Raw genomic sequence first — 21,952 nt, forward strand, 5'->3', positions numbered from 1 at the left:
ATATATTTAGTGAAGAAGCCTACTTCCCTGGGCAGAGAATTTCATAGATTCACCACTCTCTGGATAGAAGTTTCTTCTCATCTGTCCTGAAACTTCTCCCCTGAATCTTGAGGCAATGTCCCCTAGTTCTAGTCTCACCTACCTTTGGAAACAACTTTCCTACTTCTATCTTATCTGTCCCTTTCAAAATTTTGTATGTTTCTATAAGATCCCCTCTTATTCTTCTGAATTCCACAACTGTACCTCCTCCTCGATGTGTTCACCATTTTTTGTGTGTGTTGCTTCAATTTCCAGCACCTGCAAATTTCCTCGTGTCTAACCTCTTATGGCCCCAGAACACATCTGGCACTATCAGGAAATGTCACAAGGAAGAGAAATGGACTATACATATTGATGTCCACAGGCATTTACAGATATACAGTAGAGTGCATCCTAAAACAGCAGTGGTGGACAGACTACAACAGGTAGTCATAACTGCTCAACATCCCACCAGGCTCAGATACAGCCACTTTTCCCAAACATTATGGCTGACCAACACCACTACATTACCTTCTCCAGTCTTTTGTACAGATACTGTCTTTACATTACTTCAACATGTTACAATGGTCCCAGGAAGTTGTGTGCACTCACTTCTTTTGGTACCGGTGCACAAAGGTTTGTCACCCTCCACCTCAATGGCATGTCAAGTGCATTTCATGATCACACACAATCCCATTTCCTTTTCCAGTTTCTGATGCAAACAATGTTAGCATGGAGTTTGCAACGATTTTTCTACAGATTTTAAAGCTGGCTTATTTATACCACCTTTATGAAAGAAATTATTGATTCACTATGCTGAATTTAAAGAAGCAAAGGGTACATAATGGCTAGATTTTTTACATTGCAATGGCTTCCTGACCATTTCAAACAATTTTAATAATATGAAGAGTGTTAGTACTACATTCTGTCAGAGAGTATGATTAATAAGGCTCATGGATGTGTATTATTTTATTTCTTTTAAACAATGAACAAACTGGACTTGATAGTTGTTATCCTTAAAATAGCTTCAGGTTTACTTCCACTTTAAAAATTCCGTGCACACTCGCCACTAGGCAAAGAATTGCCGGTACAAGATTTTTTGCACATTGAATTGTACAAATTCAAGGGAATGTTGCATATGAGTGATCTCTGTATACAAGCTACCTTGTGTTTTTAAAAATTATTATGCATGTTACTTTGTGTTTTTCTCTGCATTTCTTTGTTATTCTTTACACATGCGTACTGGAAATGACATTAAATAATCTTGGAGCAATTTTCAAAAATGTCATCTGAGCATCTACAGTTCAATTTCATTAAGTTAACCTACAGTTCCAAGAACAGAAACAAGATGTGTCCATATGGTCCAGGATTCTTGCTAGACACAAACATCGCCAAACAAGGTCTGTAGAGATGAAGAAAAATATTAACAATGGTTGTTTTGGCATTACACCATATAGATTCAGTTATATCAAAGTTAAAAAATTCACTTTTATTCATTGCTGCAGACAGCAATTCACATTAACTCTTCAAAAATAGTGACAGTAAAAGGCAGTGTAGCCACAGGTTACTACCCCCATTGCAGGACTGCACCCTCATTTCAACTTTGTGTAATCTTGCCCCTTACAGGATCATATGGGTAGTTAGTGACATAGAATAATCACAGGGTCAGTCACTACTCAATCAAGCATCACCCATCGAAGTTACAGGATTCAAGTTACCTGATTTAACAGACCAAACATCTAGATCATAATGGCCCAGTCTTGGTGATAGTGTTCATGTCATTTTCGTATACATTATTTTGTAAATTGTATTTTTCAAAACCTTTTGGGAGAAAAGCAGTGTCAGTGTGCTTGAAAACAAACTTAATTTGTGTATTAATAGTCCAGTGAGCAATGATATCCACTGCCTCACCTGGAAAGTGAAATACAGTCTAGAAAATCCCCCAATTCAGCCTCACCTCCCCACTTCCATGCCCCTAGTAGCTTCATTATAGCTGGCACCAATCTGTCTCAGAGGACCATGGGGGATGATCAGTTATATTATTTATCATTTATATATTATATTTCCAGTGTGGGCACGTGGCCAAGTGGTTAAGGTATTGGACCAGCGACCTGACGGTCCTGAGTTCGAGCCCCAGCGGAGGCAACATGTGTTGTGTCCTTGAGCAAGGCACTTAATCACACATTACTCTGCGTCGACACTGGTGCCAAGCTGTGTGGGTCCTAATGCCCTTCCCTTGGAGAACACTGGTATTGTGGAGAGGAGAGACTTGCAGCATGGGCAACTGCTGGTCTTCCATACAACCTTGCCCAGGCCTGCACCCTGGAGAGCGAAGACTTTCCAGGCGCAGATCCATGGTCTCGCAAGACTAATGGATGCCTTAAAATGATTATTTCTAGAGAAAAGTACGTCAAATATAAAATACCACAAAAACACCACTCATCCTCAGCAAGTAAAAATGCACGAAGTTAGCTCAGTAACAGCCTCTGATACTTCCGCAGATATGATCTCAGAAAGGCATATGAGACTCATCACAGCCAACGCTTCAAAATTGTTTGAAATAGTATGCAAATATGTCCATCTAAACAAATATTTTTTAAAAATTCACCTAATTTGCGTTGTTGGGTTCAGCAAGTGCGATGACAGCAACTTTGGAGACAGCAGCCTCACCATCTGTGGTGTACAGACACCCCCTTCCTTCTATCGCCATCCTAAATATATTAGAAATCTTATTAAAATACTTTACTAGCAGCCAAAAGCTATCCTTTCAAATAGTAGTTATTTTTATATAGTCCACCTACATCAAGAAATGCAAATCAAAACATACAATTTAATCTGGAACATCAGCTTTTTTGACATTTAGGCAGAAATTTCTTAGCTGATGCTGCATGTTCATACATTTTCAAAATTGCTTTGTTAAATTTAGCTGGCTGACAAAGAATTTGCTAGGGCAGTAAAAGCACCCACCTTTCCAACCAAACTGATGCAAGTGGCTTCCGTACAAATCAGGGTGTAAGAATAGCTTGTGTTCAATGTGCATCTTAAGACTCTTGTAAGCCTAGTAACTGGGACACCAAAGACAAGAAAAAGTGTGAAGGAGGTTGGTTGCAGTTATATTATCAACCCAATACAAAACTTAGCCCAGAATCAAAAAAATAACAGTACCCTATATACAAAGTGATCATTGAAGGCCCGTCTCAATTCTAAATTCAGACCTTCTAATCATATGTTCTGAAACATGTCTTCAGCTTTACAACATAATCATAGAAAATCATGATGTGAACAGCAGTGATGGAAGTTCTAATCATCAGACATGTATATTCATCACAAAAATTTACTCCACGACACCAACAAGTAGGTGGGATTTGCAGGGTTAAATGCAGCACCAAAGCCAGAGTAGAATTTCAACGGGACCAGACAGAACACTAACATCACAGCTAGTCCAATTGGGAACTTAAAAGAACTAGATCTTAGTATTCTTGAAGGTAACCAATTTTGATGTCTATCGCAGGATGTGAAGTTAGTAAGTAACCCATAATTTGCATTTTACGGCATACGTTTCAGGACTGAATGTATAACAAGCAAACCGGAATAGTTTGTTACCTTGCAAGTTAGCCCCAGCTACTGTCTACGGAGGAAGACAAATTGGAGATATCCACGCCATTTCCACCTTATTACATGGAGAAAGAAAACAGAAAAGTTAGTGTTTATTTACAGCACATGATAAAAGGATACTGTTCTATTACTGAAAATAGACAGCCCTCATAATTGCAGGACATGTAGTCTTCTCCTTTATAAAAGGATAACTTTAAGTAAAGTGAAAGTTTGTAATCATCGGGCATTTAACAAGACTGTTTTCTGTCACCCCCAGGGGCGATATATTTTCCACAACACTTAGTTTGAGATAATGATCAAAATGTCACTATGCACCTGTGTATGCACTCGATTCCACTCGGCTCCATGGCTCAGCCAGTTTCACACGAGGAAACACGGACAATTAGCGGCAATCCAAGCGGTCCCCCCCCCCGCCGGCCTACAAACTAGAATGGTAGACTTTCGTTGCCAAGCCGGTCGAGCCCCTCACACTCGCCGCGGGCAACGTGGTGAGGCGGCGCCATGTAGGGAGGCCGCGCCGGCGCCCAGGCCCGGGCCTGCTAGCGCAGAGACCCACCCTCGCCTCGACCAGGGCGAGTCCAGGTTTCACAGCGCTCCGAACAACGCCATGCGGCCGCTCTCGGGCCTCGGCTCGCCCGCCGCGGTCTCGGTCTGCTCCTAACAACACTTTGTTCGGGTTCCACCGGCCAAAGAGTGCGGCGGACCGGCGGCCCCCATTCTCCCCACCCCATGCGGCCGAGGTATCCGGCGCTGTAAACCCCGTCGCTCTCTCATACCCAACATACGGGCTGATGGACGCGAGGCCTTGGTCTCGCTCGCCCACCAGCTCCGCGCAGAAAAGGCCGTCTGTGGCTGCGGCGCCGAATATAAAGCGATCTCGGCAAGAGGGCGGATCTAAAGGACATCCCGGCCGGGGCCTGCGTCCTATTGCAGAGCCGCAGAGACATTGCACACACCCACGTCCCCACTCCCCTCACCGTCCGGGAGACACGGCCCTGAACTCCCTCCATCGTCTGAGAAATGCTCACAATCTAGTCTAATAATTTTAACCAGTTATCGTTTTCATAGCAATACTTAAAACGCTGTCATGTATTAAAATAAGTGTTCGAGTAATTCATGCTGACACGACTGTATTTCTGTTATGTTGTCTGTCCTGTTGTACATAATATTTATTATAAATTACTATAAACTGCAGATTTGGACGGAGACGTAAATATTTTTTCTCCTCGTGTATAGAAGTAATAAAGTCAATTCGTAAGTTATCGAATAGATAAGTGTATTGGAACAATGTGGAACTATGAGGTCAAAGGATTTAAAGGTACAAAGTTCAAAATTATTTTGTATTATCCAAGTACAGTACATGTATGTCACCATATACGAGGGGTGATTGATACGTTCGTGGCCTAAGGTAGAAGGACAGGAGTTATACAGCTCTCGTTACATGCACGTGCAGTTCAACTCTGAGTGATTATGCAGAAAGTTTGAAGTTAATAACTCATCTCCTTCTATCTTAGGTCACGAACTTATTAATCACCCCTGCTGTGGACCACTGTCTGGAGGTCCAAGACGCCGACTTTCTAAGGGATCTGTATGCTCCACAACCGCTGGACTAAGTGTGTAAATGTAGGAGGGGACTATGTTGAAAAATAAACGTGCCAGGCAATTGGACTGCAGTGCTGTGTATCGGGCAGCTGAGGCCCATGAGTCTCTCTGGTTGAAGGATAACCTTCACCTTCTACCAACGGTTATGATAACGTAAAACTATATTGTCCTTACTTTGACTGCAGCTCTTTAAATTTATCGCAAACCACGGATGACTTGTGAAGACTACGCCATGACCCGTTCCGTGCAGCTCAATTTTAATGTAATGTGTTTCATTTCTACTTCCACGCTTGCCTTAACAGATCATCTGAACAGATTTGGGCTGTTGTCTGTTAACTGAATTTTAGGCACATGGCAAGAGAGGCATTATTTTTGATGCAAGTATCTACTAACTAGAAAAGGAAAACGAGGTTCCTTTGTGTCGTTTATTGCTGCTTATCGTGCGTTTCCCAAACCACGTAATTTTCTCCTTTGCTGTAATCGTAGAGATCCAAAACAGTGGTCATGTAACTAGTATAGTAGCTGGCATAAATTTTAACAGTTCAAAGGTCTACTTTATTGGGGAAAAGCTATCATCCTAGCCTACAAAAGAAAAACAGCTTGATTGAACTGAAAGAAAGACATTTTCTGCTTCCACCAACTGTGCAACAAGACCATGAATTAGGCCATTCAGCCCATCGAGTCTGCTCTGCTACTTCATCTTGGCTGATCCCAGATCCCACTCAACCCCATACACCAAACAAACCATCATTTTAGAATCATCAACAAGTTGGTGGTACTACGAGAACAAACCAGAGTAATTAACTGTACCCATAAAAAGTATTCACTCAGTTTTTGAGGAAGGCCTGCTCTAGGCAGCTTCAAACTGTGCTATATTCTTTCCATTTCTTGATGATGACTTAACTGTACTCCAAGGGATATTCAATGACTTGAAAATTTTCTTGTATTATCTCCTGACTTGTACTTTTCAATTACCTTTACACAGAGTTGCTTAGAGTATTCTTTTGTCTTCATGGTGTAATTTTTGTCAGGATACTGACTCACCAGCAGTTGGCCTTTCAAGACACGTGTAGTTTTACCACAATCAATTAAAGCACCTTTACTGCTCACGGTGACCTCCGTTTAACTAATTAGTGACTTCTAAAACCAATTGGTTGCAGCAGTGATGATTTAGTGTGTCATATTAAAGGAGGTAATCAAGGCACATGTGAGACTCTGAAATCAGCTCCATGGTCTGATGAAACCAAAATTGAGCTTTTTAGCCATCAGACTTAATGCTATGTTTAGCATAAGCCAAACACCACAAATCAAAAACACACTATCCCTAAAGTGAAGCATAGCAATGACTGCATCATGCTGTGAGGATGCTTCACTGCAATAGGCCCTGGAAGGCTTGTGAAGGTAGAGGGTAAAATGAATGCAGCAAAACAGAGAAATCCTGATGCAACTTGGTAGATTTACCAGCAAGACAATGGCTCCAAGTATAAAGCCAAAGCTACGCAGGAATAGCTTAAAAACAACAAAGTTAATGTCCTGGAATGGCCAAGTCAGAGTCCAGACCTCAATCCAATTGAGAATTTGTGTCTGGACTTGAGAAGGGTGGTTCACTCATGCAATCTGACAGAGCTTGAGCAGTTTTGTAAAGAAAAATGGGGGAAAATTGCAGTGTCCAGATGTGCAAAGCTGACAGAGACCTATCCACACAGACTCAAGGCTGTAATTGCTACCAAAGGTGCATCTAGTAAATACTGACTTGAAGGGGGTGAGTTATTATGCAATCAATTATTTTGTGTTTAATAATTGTAATAAATTTAGAGCAATTTGTAGAAATTTGTTTTCACTTTGACACGGAGGAGTCTTTTCTGTCAATTAGTGTCAAAAAACTCAAATTAAATCCACTGTGATTTGATGTTGTAAAACAGGAGAACTTCCAAGGGGGAGTGGGATGAATTCTTTTATAGGCACTGTATCTTTAATTTCTCCTTAGAAAGAGAACCATAGAGTTGTGGTTAACTACATTTTACATTTAAAATTAATAGTACCTTGTGAAGTTATCCACACAAAAGAAAACCAAATGGGACAAATAGCAAAGCTCAATATCTAAAATGTGCCATTTGGTTTATAGTTTCAGGAAGTAAACAAATTATTACAATATCTTCTGTTAAAGATTTCTTTTAAATATATATTACAGTTCTGAAAAGTCTAATTTAAAATGTTCTGGGAGTGGGACAGGTTTTAATCATCATTAACAGAAGAACAGACTGGTGTTTTAAATATAAACTCCTCAGTTATTGTTTGTACTTCAGGTGATGACCTGCATTCAACCATTCCAGACTGCAGGCCAAATGCAAATAAAAACCAAAGGCTGCATGTTAAAATCATGAGAAATGAAAAATAAAACAAGTGACCAATGATATTATTTATTATAAATGTAGATTATATATATATAAAAATTCACATTAAAGTACATGACTCAAAAAATGCTAAGAGTTACAAGTAAAATTAATAAACACAAACAGCTTCAGAATTTAATTTATTGTGGGAAATCATTAAGAAACAATGAACATTTAGACCCAAATTTGTTCTAACCACTGCAACAAAATTCTTCCGGATTATTAGGCAAGTCACTGATGTCTGAAAATAGCAGACAAATGTGGGGGGACATTGCTTTAAAAGTACATGCTAGTTATAATTGAGTTATATAGCATTAAATTAAAGTGATGATCTCTTGTGCACTCTCTCTCCCCCCCCCCCACCCCTCTGTAATGTCACCACTTAAAAGGAAAAACAAAATTGGAAACTGCAGCAGATGCCTCAAAAGCAGTTAATCAGTGGATGGTGTTTAATGTATAGATTCCCTTCATCATTTGTTCATTCAGACATTTAAGGATAAATCATAAGTACCATGCTCTGATAATTACAGCTGATTTCTCTTAAAAAAATTAAGTGTTGAACCTATTCAATGTTGATAGTGACATCATGAAACAGTCAGATATTTTTCTGAACATCAACAATAACTAAGTGCATACAGTTTCAGTACAGAGTATATAAATATAAAGACAAAATGATTTATAAAGACATATAACAGAATGATGAGATGTCAGTGGCTGTCATCCCAGGTCCTCATTTATTAATTCAAAGTGCACACAAGCAGCAATGTACATGAAAAATGAGCATTTATGATATTTAACTGCCATTAATCATTTCAATGATTTCATACCTTTTATCCAGCGGACTATAGATCAAGTACTGTGCTACTTGTACACCAGATATGTTAAGTGCAAATGTAATGCCAGTAAAGTATTAAATGTTTTGTTAGAATTTTATAATTGAAAATAGTTGAAATCATAAGTTGCACTGGATATTCAACAAAATAAACTTAACATCACAATCTCAGGAAAATTTCAAATCTAGGTGACGAGAGCTTCAACTTGCAAGGAAATCATAATCCAATTCTAACAGTGTTCTGAATGCAAATTATATAGAAAAAAGGTGACTATAAAATGCAATATTTAGATTAAAATATTAAACATGACTAACTGCCATTACATTTCTGAACAAAATTTGGATTAAAATGCCTGCATCATATTTTACTTCTCAAACTCTCACAATTTTACAATGCAACTAGTAAGTCTATAGTTTCAGTTGGATAGGACAAAAAATATGTAATTATATAGAAAACATCAGTACTTTTTCTTAAAATGTATCCCCTAAAATAGAAAGTAGAACAATTTCCATCATCGAGATTTGTTTAATCTTGTATATGTTGAAGTAGGTGGTGACAAGAAAGAGGTTTAAGATGGGGAAAAGAAGCTGGATTTCTTAACTAGTAGAAAATGAAAATCAGACAAGATTTTAACTTAAGATGTGACATTGTCAGGAAGAATTACTTGATAAATTCTTGTAGCAACAATATTTCAATAGGTGCTTAGGCAGGTCTTATTTTAGGGGCTAAAAATCGTACTTTCAGCACATGCTCTAGGTCCCGAAGCTTTGTTAATGCTATTCTGAAGCAGCTCTAGGTAGATGCTCTCAATAGGACTGCTGATAAAAGTCAGCAGACAAGACAGGATAAGACAAAGGCCAAGGAAGCAACAAGGTTGTGTGTTATGTCACGTGCCTGGCATCATGGTTAAAATTTTAAATCATACAAAATTTAACAAATATATAACACAATTCCAGAAAAAGGCTGAAGATGAAACCCATCTGTTTCCTTAGTGATTCGAAGAAGAAGCAATTTGGAGAAACCCACACAACCAAACCTCGTAACTTGCACCTCCAGCTGTTTTCTTGCTCCTTTGTGTGGGAAACACCATATAGGGATCTGAAAGAGAATATCCAACAACAAAAACAAGCTAAACTACAACTTCTTATCCAATTTTATTCTTAGGAAGGTGTGAACTTCTTACGAGATTGCACACAGACTGCAAATGTGAAGGTTGGGGGTCACCTGCTTATGAGTGTTATCCAATGCCACACAGCACGTTGCTCAGAGGTGGACAAGAACATTAGGGAGGATTTATGGATTTCATATGGCTTTTCTCAGTTCTTCTCCATAGCAATGCAGTTGAACAATTGAAATTTAGATCAGAAAACAAAGGATCCATGCCAGAAACTCAAGTACCCCAATCCATAGATCCCTTCCAATACCATCTTAAAAATATAATTAGTCTGGTCTCCACCAGAATACTTCTTTAAATTGTGTCAGGTTATCATTTAGCATATACATTTTAAAATTAAATTCCAAAATTGCAATCATTGTGGTTTATTCTCCAACCTCTTGAAATCGATGTCTACATAAATAAAGGGCGTCATTAGTAGAAAGTTGATAAGTGAATCTACATATTCAATGAGAACACTCACAACACACTGGAGGAACTCAGCAGGTCGGGCAGCATCTGTGGAAACGATCAGTCAACGTTTCCACGGATGCTGCCCGACCTGCTGAATTCCTCCAGTGTGTTGTGAGTGTTGCTTTGACCCCAGCATCTGCAGATTATTTTGTGTTGACATATTTAATGGGTCTGTTTAAATGTGTTTTCCAATCTGTCCAAATGGAATTTATCAAGCTGTGAAAATGACAGCAATTTAGAAATCTCCACTGAGATTGTCACAATTTATGACGAAGTTACAAAAGTAGCATAATTATGTTTGAGTAGATCTTGCTTACTGAGATTGTTACAAGCAGTACAAAGAGCATATACTGCTTTTCACTGTTACATGGTCATCCTAAATCCTGCATCTGAAATAGTTAAATATGATGAATGGAGTGCGTCATCTATTCAAGTACTAATGTTCACTGAAAAGCAAAAAAAAATATGCAAGTGTTGGAAATCTGATACAAAAATGCTGGGATACACAATAGGTGAGGCAGCACCTGTAGAGAGACAGACAGAGCCAATGTTTCTTCATGACCACCCGAATAAAATGTCATTTATCTGAAATGTAAATTTTCTTTCTTTTTTCAGGTTCTGCCTAATCTTCTGACTATCTTCAGTCCTTTCTGCTTTTATTACTTGTGTTCTCCAATTTACCAGGTTTATAGCACCATTTAAAAATAACTTCACAACTAGAAGTATTACCTGAAGTTGCACTATAACTTCAAAGTTTTCATATAAAACCTATTTAACCAAACATAATTAAAATGTATGTAACAGAAATAAAGCATGCTTCTGTTTTCAGATGTGACACAGAAGGAAATGAACTCATTTAATATTACATAAAGCTTATTGTAATGCATTTGAATGGAGTAGCAAGAAATAGTATTACATGAAAAATGGAGAAATACAGATAAATTGGAGGAAAATGCACATGGAAAATACAAAGGGAAAAAAATCAGAGGTGCCTGAAATCTGCTTCTTTAAATTAATGCCAGCAAAACACCCAAAGAAACCACCACACAATTTTTACAATCTACTTACTCCAAATGATAATTGGCTAGCCCACGTTTTTTTGTGTTCACTATTTAAATTGACATAATACAGCTGCAGTGACTAAATTAACAGTATATACAAAATTAGTAGAGCACTCCAATCACTGGTACAGCAGAGATAAACTACGCATATCCCCACTTATGACCTGATAAAGTAGAGGCTTGCCCATTAAAAGACTTTTTATACGCCATCGCTCGTCATAATAATTAATCTAAGGCAAGTATGGATTTTTAATTAGCATCAAATACCCTATTCTAACAGTCCGTAAAAATACATTCTTAAAAACACTTTTATCTATCATTTAACAGACTAATCCTTGTTACATGAAAGTAGCAGTAATCAACAAGCTTCGGTGAAGATTATGACACTGAGAGCACTAGTTTTATTAAGCTGACTGCTTGATCTTGATGATAAACAGGAATATTTCCAGAAGGTCTTTCTATAGCTGCATATACAAATAAATCATGTAGCAATACTTTAGAAAGCACTTTATTTTGTTTTGAAAGGAACTAAATATGGATGAGTTTCAATTTGCCCACATTTATAGGTCAAGGTTAAAACAAGGTATCTTGATTTTTTGCATATTGCACTGTCACAGTAAATGAATATGTTCAGGTTAACAATGTCACTTTTAGATTTCCTATTCCAAGTTGCCAACCTTCAAAATGGTTGTAGAATTTTCAACACAATAAGGACGTGCAAATATGCTTTAATAGAAAATAAAATACTTACATTAAAAAAGTGTTCTTTTTCCCACAATGTTGGATAACCTATATTTGATAAAGAGTACCTTTCAAAGACATGACAGATAAAACAGATTACCACTACCCTTGTTTCTCCCTTTTCTGACAGCCATTCATAATTGAGAAGTTGCTTCAACATCACAGCCAATACTGTTGAATTAAACCAGGAATGCCTCATTACTTCAATCTACCCTTTTGGCAGGAAACCAGCTGTGCTTCTGCATAGGCACGTCTCATGGCAAAAATGCCTAAGGAGGGCAATTTGTGTGGGAGGAGCCGAAAATCCCTCACACCACAGTATATTGTGCCATCCTGCAGTCTAGTCCATTGGCAGGTCTGAGGTGAGACTACTCACCAGCAGAAGTTTCAAATGGTCAACTATCAAGAGAACTGATGACCTATAGAGTTCCAAAAGGTGCAGTTTTGAATTGATCATGAGTGTGATAAAGCACCACTGAAGTCAAGCAATTTCTAGCAATTTGTAATTGTAGGTTAACATATTATCAATGTGCTCTGAAACAAGTAACTCAATCGTTAATGCTGCAACACAAAAGTAAAGGTATGTACATTTATATTATCAAAAAACAATCACACATAATGCTAAGCTTTTCAGCACTTAAAATCTAATTTCCACCCGCAGTCCCAAAACATATTTTAAAACAGAGTCCTTGTATCAAAAACTTGATCCTTGTCGAGTTTGTTGAAAGTCATTTCTGAGAGGTTGTTTAACAGTGGGTACAGTATTCAGCTCTTCCATTGTTAAATCCAGTTTGTACCTCAGATAGTTGTCATTCTGCGGGATGGAAGAATAGAATACTAAAAGAAACCCTAACATCTTGAGTGACAGATGATCAAAGAAACAGCCTTGCATAGAGGGGCGCAAAACACGTAAAATGTCATCAAAAGCTTCAAAATAGTGCCTCCTTCACAAGTTTTGCATATTCACACTGATTTACATCATAAAATCTACTTTGTATCCTAAGCATTTGAAATTTTAAAAAGGCACCGTAGTCAGACAAATGGCAGAAGATCTGCGAAGAAATAATCTGACTTATTGAAAGCCTTTGCTAACCGTACAGCTGTAAAACATGGCAAGCCCAAAACTGTCTTTGTTTTAAAATCTTTACAGAATTTTCTTAAATGGTTCTTCCTGTTCAGCTCCTGTAGTGGAGCACAAATGGATCAGCAGCTCAGAGCACAAGCATCTCCCTTGGCTTTGCCGGCTGAGTTTATAATCTGCATTAAGCAACGGCCAAATTCTTCCAGAATCATCCGCTCAGTGGCAGCTTTTGTTTGGCTATTCTTCTCTCCTTCCTCAGCTTGTGCAAGGAGACACTCACACGTTGCTTCTGCCACTTCCTTCGTCACAAATGTGAAAGGTAACCTGAAAAAAAGGACTTAAAATTAAGAGTCTATCAAAAGGGAACCATTAAGAGTTTTTATAACTTATAAAGAAGCTTTTGAAAAAATTCTTCTGTGCATTAACTGATTAAAGTAAAGTATAAAGTACCCAAGGGGAATTTGGTGCAAGAAAAATCAATGGAAATAGTTCTTTTAAAATTGATTTTGGAAGATGGAGAATAGGAAGTAAACTAATTGACAATCACTTGGCACTTTCAAAAAGTGCCCAGTGAATGATAGGCATAGAGCCATAATTATAAAGTTAAGATCCATATCAGCTTCTCAACTGACACCCCATGATCACAGAAGCTAGTTTTCAGTCAATTCAATTCACCTCATATACCAAGAAAAGGGAGAAGGCACTGGGTACTAAAAACTGGTTTGGGATCAGACAACCTAGCTGTATGCTGAGGACTCCAGAACTACTTGGGCCTTTAGTCAACACTGGTAACTATCTAGCAATGTGTAAAATTGTCCAAGTTCACCCACTCCATAAAAGACAGGGCAAACCAAAATCAAGCTAATTCCCCCCCCCACCCTCCAATCAGTCCATTCCCTATCTTCAGAAAATGAGGAGTGCCAATGACAACATTAATGTACCAATTACTTGATCAACTACATATAGCTTGCTTTGCCAGAACCAATGGGCTCCAGACCTTGTTGTAGTCATGGTCCAAACCGGGACCAAACGGTAGATTTCCAGGTGTGAGATACACTTAACTGACCTTAACATCAAGGCAGCATTTGATTATGGCATCAGAGATTACTGGTAAAAGGTTAAAACAATGAACAAAGGGAACTTTGCCATACTTAATTGGTTATTGATTGTTGGAGGTCAATCATTCCAGCCCCAGCACCAAGCCATCAAAGCCCCTGTGGGGCTGTTTCATCTGTTAAGGCTGATTTATACTTGTGCGCACCAGCTTATGCCGCAGCCTACGCAAGTGGGCTGTGCCGTTGTAAGCATTTATACTTGTGCGTTGGTGTGTCTGCGTCGCTCTGCAATTCGCGCATGTTATGCATGCGCACAAACCTGCCCGTGCAAGGCTTCATGGTCATGGTAATCTTTCTCGGGGTAAACAAGTTTAAAGTAAGCGTCTTTTTTCGTAAAACTGAAATGTGTCCTCCATAATTTCGGAGGCCTGTAAAGCTTTATAGAAAGCATTGCAGCCAGAGTTCCTTCCCTGCCCTTCAGTCGCCCAATGGGAAGCTACTGCAGCGTAGGAGGAAATGCGATGCTACCAAGTGGACCAATCACAGTTGTTGCGGTCTGCGTTGCCGCAATGCGTAGTTACATTTTGAGAGAGGCGCGCGTCAGGCTACCGCATAGGGATCCGCATAGGCTTTGCATAGGGCTCGTGGCTATGCCCTACCTTCAATGTCAACTTGACGCACAAATATAAATCAGCCTTTACTTTTCTTTCACCATACAGTCAGAAGTGGGAACGTCTACTGATGACAGCACTCATATTCAAGTCCTTATCAAAATGTATGCCTGAATGCAATAAGACCTAGACAACATTTCAGCATTGCTGAGAAGTGTCAAGTAAATTCACACATCACAAGTACAAAATAATGACCTTCTACAAGGTGTCAGTACCAGGGTGCTCAAGGCCTGTGCCCCTCAGCTATGTGGAGTACTTCGCCATGTATTCAACCTGAGCCTGAGGCTCCGGAGGGTTCCTATATTGTGGAAGACGTCCTGCCTCGTCCCTGTGCCGAAGGTGCTGCGCCCCAGCGGCCTCAATGACTACAGACCGGTGGCATTGACCTCCCACATCATGAAGACCCTGGAGAGACTTGTTCTGGAGCTGCTCCAGCCTACGGTCAGGCCACACTTAGATCTCCTCCAGTTCGCCTACCAGCCCCAACTAGGAGTTGAGGATGCCATCGTCTTCTTGCTGAACCGTGTCTACGCCCACCTGGACAAGCCAGCAAGCACTGTGAGGGTCATGTTTTTTGACTTCTCCAGTGCGTTCAACTCCATCCGCCCTGCTCTGCTGGGGGAGAAGCTGACAGCGATGCAGGTGGATGCTTTCCTGGTGTCATGGATTCTTGATTACCTGACTGGCAGACCACAGTACGTGTGCTTGCAACACTGTGTGTCCGACAGAGTGATCAGCAGCACTGGGGCTCCACAGGGGACTGTCTTGTCTCCCTTTCTCTTCACCATTTACACCTCGGACTTCAACTACTGCACAGAGTCTTGTCATCTTCAGAAGTTTTCTGATGACTCTGCCATAGTTGGATGCATCAGCAAGGGAGATGAGGCTGAGTACAGGGCTACGGTAGGAAACTTTGTCACATGGTGTGAGCAGAATTATCTGCAGCTTAATGTGAAAAAGACTAAGGAGCTGGTCATAGACCTGAGGAGAGCTAAGGTACTGGTGACCCCTGTTTCCATCCAGGGGTTCAGTGTGGACATGGTGGAAGATTACAAATACCTGAGGATACGAATTGACAATAAACTGGACTAGTTAAAGAACACTGAGGCTGTCTACAAGAAGGGTCAGAGCCGTCTCTATTTCCTGAGGAGACTGAGGTCCTTTAACATCTGCCGGATGACGCTGAGGATGTTCTACTAGTCTGTGGTGGCCAGTGCTATCATGTTTGCTGTTGTGTGCTGGGGCAGCAGGCTGAGGGTGGCAGACACCAACAGAATCAACAAACTCATTTGTAAGGCCAGTAATGTTGTGGGGATGGAACTGGACTCTCTCACGGTGGTGTCTGAAAAGAGGATGCTGTCCAAGTTGCATGCCATCTTGGTCAATGTCTCCCATCCACTACATAATGTACTGGGTGGGCACAGGAGTACATTCAGCCAGAGACTCATTCCACCGAGATGCAACACAGAGCGTCATAGGAAGTCATTCCTGCCTGTGGCCATCAAACTTTACAACTCCTCCCTTGGAGAGTCAGACACCCTGAGCCGATAGGCTGGTCCTGGACTTATTTCATAATTTACTGGCGTAATTTACATATTACTATTTAACTATTTATGGTTCTATTACTATTTATTATTTATGGAGCAACTGTAACGAAAACCAATTTCCCCCGGGATTAATACAGTATGACTACTACTACTACAATCATAATCCTCCAATAGAATTAACTTCCTGAACTACTGCCACTGTCATCCTGCTTGGAGGCAGGGAATGAGGTCACAGCTGATCAAAATTCATCCTGACCACAATAAACACTATGGTGAGAAAGGCAGGTCAGAGGTTGAATATTTTGTGGTAAGTCACCACTTGACCTTTCAAAACTTCTCTATCATCCGCAAGGCAAAAGTTGGGAGCATGATAGAGTGCTTGTCTGGATAAGCGCAGGTCTAAACAATTCTGAAGCAGCTTGAATACCCAGGACAAACTACCTGTGTACTTGATTGGCACAATGGTTTTACAACCTTCAATTTTCATCCACTTGACCGTAAGCACTTCATGGGTAAATTGTGTATTAAGTGTGAAATCACCGTAGGTACACACACCAACCATTCCAACACCAAACACACTCCAGTGACCTTCACTCCCAAACAGGAACATGTCGGTGTGCTTGGACAAATAGTACTGAGCTATGGAGAAAGAGTACTTTCAGAAAGAAGAGTCGATTCTGAGAGGGAACCATTTAATAGACCTTTATAAACTGAACAAAAATTGAGCTCAAATGAATTATGTCTTTAACGCCAAAATGATTTTCAAATATATATCTGCACTTCCAGATGATACCAAAGCTGGCTGAAAGATTGATTGTGAAAAAGTAGAAGGAAGTGTTGACAGAAATATCAATGGCTGGATCAGGTGGGAAAATGATGCTAAATGGAATAAAATTGGGAGAAGTCTTAGATAATGGATTTGAGGAAAGAATATGCAATGCAAGGTAGAATCCCTGAAAGCTGGTAAGATGGCATAAGGTAGGTGGACCAAGAGAATACTACAACATGAAAGAGTTTACGTGCAACCCCCGTATTATGGCCATTCAGGTAATGGAGATTCACCCTTACAGAGTCAAAAATTACTACTTAAAAATTCAAGATACTGAATAAAGTTCACTTTGGAATTTATGTGGGGTAAAAAGTAATCGAATAAACATTTTTTTTCCAATTTGTATTTCTTGATGCATGTGCTGATGATGCAGCTCCAGGTTATGGATAATTAAAATACAGACTGTTTTGTAGGAACACAATTCCTCTATAAACATGGCTATCACCTATATTGGTTATCTGAGAGACAAGGCTGCATAACTTGAATTACGAGATTTCAGTGAGTCTGAGGTTTCCTGTGACAAGGAGGTTGAGAGAAGATGGTGCTCTCGAAACCCCTGCTGTACATGGAGGGTGGGACAAATGCTAAGTAGCATTTCCCTTTGGCCAGCATTGTCACATTATGCCAAATGACTGCATGTGGCAATTGTTTTTGATTTAAGGAATAATATCCATTTTATGAAATCTGAAATCTACAACCTGGCCGAGATTTGAATCAGTGATCCACTTACTTTCCTCCACCACTTGTAACAGCTGGTGTTGTTCTGGTAAGCAGGTCAGAAATCTGTGATGAAAGCTTGGTCTTGGCAGCCGTCTGTTGCTGTACACGAACCTCTGCAGCATCTGCCAGATGCATTAGCGTTTTCCGCTCCGGGCTCTCTTCAAAATTTTTACAGCCGACACACTTACATATTGAGGAACACATAATCTTTGCCTGATAAGCAAAAACACGCAGGGAAACATTAGCTCTCAGTCAGGCACTATTTCACTCATGCCTCATCATCATCATCTCTAAAACAGGGAACTCTAGTAACAGATAATAATGCTTCAGAGAGAACAGCTGAAGTTAGCTAGCATCATATCAATTTTGAGATTAATGTCAAATTGTTGGGCAAACACAAGAGCTGAGCAAATTGCCTACCTACTTCTCTCAATGTATGCATTTGTAATTTAGTAAGGATTGTTCTTTCAGCTTTAAAAAAATTATACCTCTTAGTCGATATAAAATTTTGCAATACAAGAATGCCACCACTGACTTTTCATTTCTGTCACTGTGAAGATTTAACACAAATTTTGCAAAGGTTAAGACCACATAGACTCCAAATTAATTAAACACTCTCCTTCACCAATATTTAGTCTGAAAGAGGAAATATTTTTAAAATTCACACATTTGTAGGGATTTATATCACATGTATATCGCTTACGAGTGTAAAATGTAATCAGGAGTTTGTCTGAATGTTTGTCATGTAAGATATGATTGAGGTTGATCTCTTGGACCTACACTCAAGAAGAATCACTGGCAGTAGGGGACTGACAACCTGGTACATACCTCAAAAATTTCCTTTCCATTCGTGAAAGAGAAAAATAGTCAAGCTAGGGAAGAGCTCCAGAATTATTTATGCTCTTGATGTTAAATGCATCATTTATCTGGATGAAAGATTAAGGGGCCAAATTCAAGTTTTCAAAGCAGCAAGAGGCAAGATAAAGGCACCCTAATTTGAGCTACAAACAGGTTTAACTTTAAAGTATCCTAAGTTCAAAATATTTTTTCATAACACAGCAGACACGTGGAATAAATAGAAATATGACACTGTATTCATTGATTCCTTCTTTATAAAATACAAGATTCTCTGAATCTATTCTTAAAGGATCAAATACTCTGCAGCACATAAGAGTTAACAATTGTTTTGGTTCACAATTGTGCCCACTTTGTGCACTCCTCACAACCTTAAAATCTTGTCTAGCACTCTTTCAAGAATTTCAGCAATTCTCAAATCAATATCCACCCTCAACACATCCACCAATAATTTTTGAAATGTTATTCCTTTACTCTTTCTTTACAGGCTTCTATTTGATCCCTCTTATGATGTTATTGCCTGGTTCTTTTTATAGATGTCCATACAAACTGTTCATGTATTATTTATACTGATCCTCTGACCCCTATATCTCTCAATGGATAATACCATTTTTGACCTTCTCTACTACAAATCCAAAGCTCGTTTTTGATAAAGCTTTTTTTTGGAGTTAGAAACATAGAAAACCTACAGCACAATACAGGCCCTTCAGCCCACAAAGCTGCACCAAACATAGCCTTACCTTAGAAATGACCTAGGCTTACCTATAGCCCTCTATTTTTCTAAACTCCATGTACCTTAAAAGACCCTATTGTATCTGCCTCCACCACCATCGCCGGCAGCCCATTCCACGCACTCACCACTCTCTGCGTAAAAAAACTTACCCCTGACATCTCCTCTGTACCTACTTACAAGCACCTTAAAACTGTATCCTCTTGTGCTAGCCATTTCAGCCCTGGGAAAAAGTCTCTGACTATCCACACGATCAATGCCTCTCATCATCTTATACGCCTCTGTCAGGTCACCTCTCATCCTCTGTCGCTCCAAGGAGAAAAGGCCGAATTCACTCAACCTATTCTCATAAGGCATGCTCCCCAATCCAGGTAACATCCTTGTAAATCTCCTCTGCACCCTTTCTATGGTTTCCACATCCTTCACATAGTGAAGTGACCAGAACTGAGCACAGTACTCCAAGTGGGGTCTGACCAGGGTCCGATATAGCTGCAACATTACCTCTCAGCTCTTAAACTCAATCCGACAATTGATGAAGGCCAATGCACCGTATGCTTTTTTAACCACAGAGTCAACCTGCGCAGCAGCTTTGAGTGTCCTGTGGACTCGGACCCCAAGATCCCTCTGATCCTCCACACTGCCAAGAGTCTTACCGTTAACACTATATTCTGCCATCATATTTGACCTACCAAAATGAACCACCCTACACTTATCTGGGTTGAACTCCATCTGCCACTTCTCAGCCCAGTTTTGCATCCAATCAATGTCCCGTGTTAGTAACCTCTGACAGCCCTCCACACTATCCACAACACCTCCAACCTTTGTGTCATCAGCAAATTTACTAACCCATCCCTCCACTTCTTTATCCAGGTCCTTTATAAAAATCACGAAGAGTAGGGGTCCCAGAACAGATTCCCAAGGCACACCACTGGTGACCGACCTCCATGCAGAATATGACCACTCTTTGCCTTTTGTGGGTGAGCCAGTTCTGGATCCACAAAGCAATGTCCCCTTAGATCCTATGCCTCCTCACTTTTTCAATAAGCCTTGCATGGGGTACCTTGTCAAATGTCTTACTGAAATCCATATACACTACATCTACTGCTCTACCTTCATCAATGGGTTGGGTACATCCTCAAAAAATTCAATCAAGCTCTTAAGACATGACCTACCTTTCACAAAGCCATACTGACTATTCCTAATCATATTATGCCTCTCCAAATGCTCATAAGTCCTGCCTCTCAGGATCTTCTCCATCAACTTACCAACCACTGAAGTAAGACTCACTGGTCTATAATTTCTTGGGCTATCTCTACTCCCTTTCTTGAATAATGGAACAAAATCTGCAACCCTCCAATCCTCCGGAACCTCTCCTGTCCCCACTGATGATGCAAAGGTCATTGCCAGATGCTGAGCAATCTCCTCCCTTGCCTCCCATAATAGCCATGCTCAAGCTTTTCAGTCCGCTGTAAGTCATCCCTACAATCGCTAAGATCCTTTTCCGTAGTGAATACTGAAGCAAGATACTCATTAGGTACATCTGCTATCTCCTCTGGTTCCAAACACACTTTTCCACTGTCACACTTGATTGGCGCTATTCTCTCACGTCTTATCCTCTTGCTCTTCACATTCTTGTAGAATGCCTTGGGGTTTTCCGTAATTCTGTCTGCCAAGGCCTTTTCATGGCCCCTTCTGGCTCTCCTAATTTCATTCTTAAGCTCCTTCCTGCTAGCCTTATAATCTTCTAGATCTCTATCATTACCTAGTTTTCTGAACCTTTCATAAGTTCTTGTTTTCTTCAAGACTGGATTTACAACAGCCTTTGTACACCATGGTTCCTGTACCCTATCATCCTTTCCCTGTCTCATTGGAACGTATCTACACAGAATTCCACGCAAATATCCTCTGAACATTTGCCACATTTCTGCCGTACATTTCCCTGAGAACATCTGTTCCCAATTTCTGCTTCCAAGTTCCTGCCTGATGGCTTCATATTTCCTCTTACTCCAATTAAACGCTTTCCTAACTTGTCTGTTCCTATCCCTCTCCAATGCTATTGTAAAGGAGATAGAATTATGATCACTATCTCCAAAATGCTCTCCCACTGAGAGATCTGACACCTGACATTTCCCAATACCAGATCAAGTACAGCCTCTCCTCTTGTAGGCTTATCTACATATTGTATCAAGAAACCTTCTTGAACACACCTAACAAACTCCACCCCATCTAAACCCCTTTCTCTAGGGATATGCCAATCGATATTTGGGAAATTAAAATCTCCCACCACGACAACCTTGTTATTATTACACCTTTCCATGAGACTTTATATAAAAATCACCATGAAAGTTAAAATCGTTATTCATTGATGGATTAATTATCATTTGGGAAGACAAACATTGAATGCAGTGTAGCAGAGGTATGACGATAATCAGTCTGGTGTTTCAGTATTAACCTTGGAAAACTGGAATTAATCATTTGGAACCGAGACAGTATCAGTAGATGATAGGTAGACTGAGCAGGGTGGAGTTGGGAGACAGGTAAGTGGATGATAGCTAAAAGCAAGCAAAGTACAAA

General features: G+C 39.9%; 1 protein-coding gene and 1 long non-coding RNA gene across 6 annotated transcripts in view; both read right to left on the minus strand.

Annotated features, from left to right (window-relative positions):
• Positions 1-974: 974 nt before the first annotated feature.
• Positions 975-4,482, minus strand: LOC140195167 (uncharacterized). Its single transcript, XR_011885381.1, has 6 exons — positions 3,949-4,482; positions 3,622-3,688; positions 2,986-3,083; positions 2,627-2,729; positions 1,737-1,839; positions 975-1,420 (listed from the first exon to the last, which is right to left on the minus strand). It is a non-coding gene; the product is annotated as an uncharacterized lncRNA (long non-coding RNA).
• A 5,682-nt stretch (positions 4,483-10,164) lies between these two features.
• The window catches only part of lin54 (lin-54 DREAM MuvB core complex component), an 86,247-nt gene continuing 74,459 nt past the window's right edge, over positions 10,165-21,952 (minus strand). For all 5 annotated transcript variants that reach the window (XM_072253052.1, XM_072253047.1, XM_072253048.1 and 2 more), the window contains 2 exons: positions 17,804-18,006; positions 10,165-13,295 (listed from right to left, as the gene is read on the minus strand). In XM_072253052.1, coding sequence (XP_072109153.1) covers positions 13,094-13,295; positions 17,804-18,006 — 405 coding nt within the window. In that variant the 3' untranslated portion in view covers positions 10,165-13,093. The remainder of the gene's footprint in view (positions 13,296-17,803; positions 18,007-21,952) is intronic.

This window comes from Mobula birostris, chromosome 3 (assembly GCF_030028105.1).
Source record: "Mobula birostris isolate sMobBir1 chromosome 3, sMobBir1.hap1, whole genome shotgun sequence".
Taxonomy (NCBI): domain Eukaryota; kingdom Metazoa; phylum Chordata; class Chondrichthyes; order Myliobatiformes; family Myliobatidae; genus Mobula; species Mobula birostris.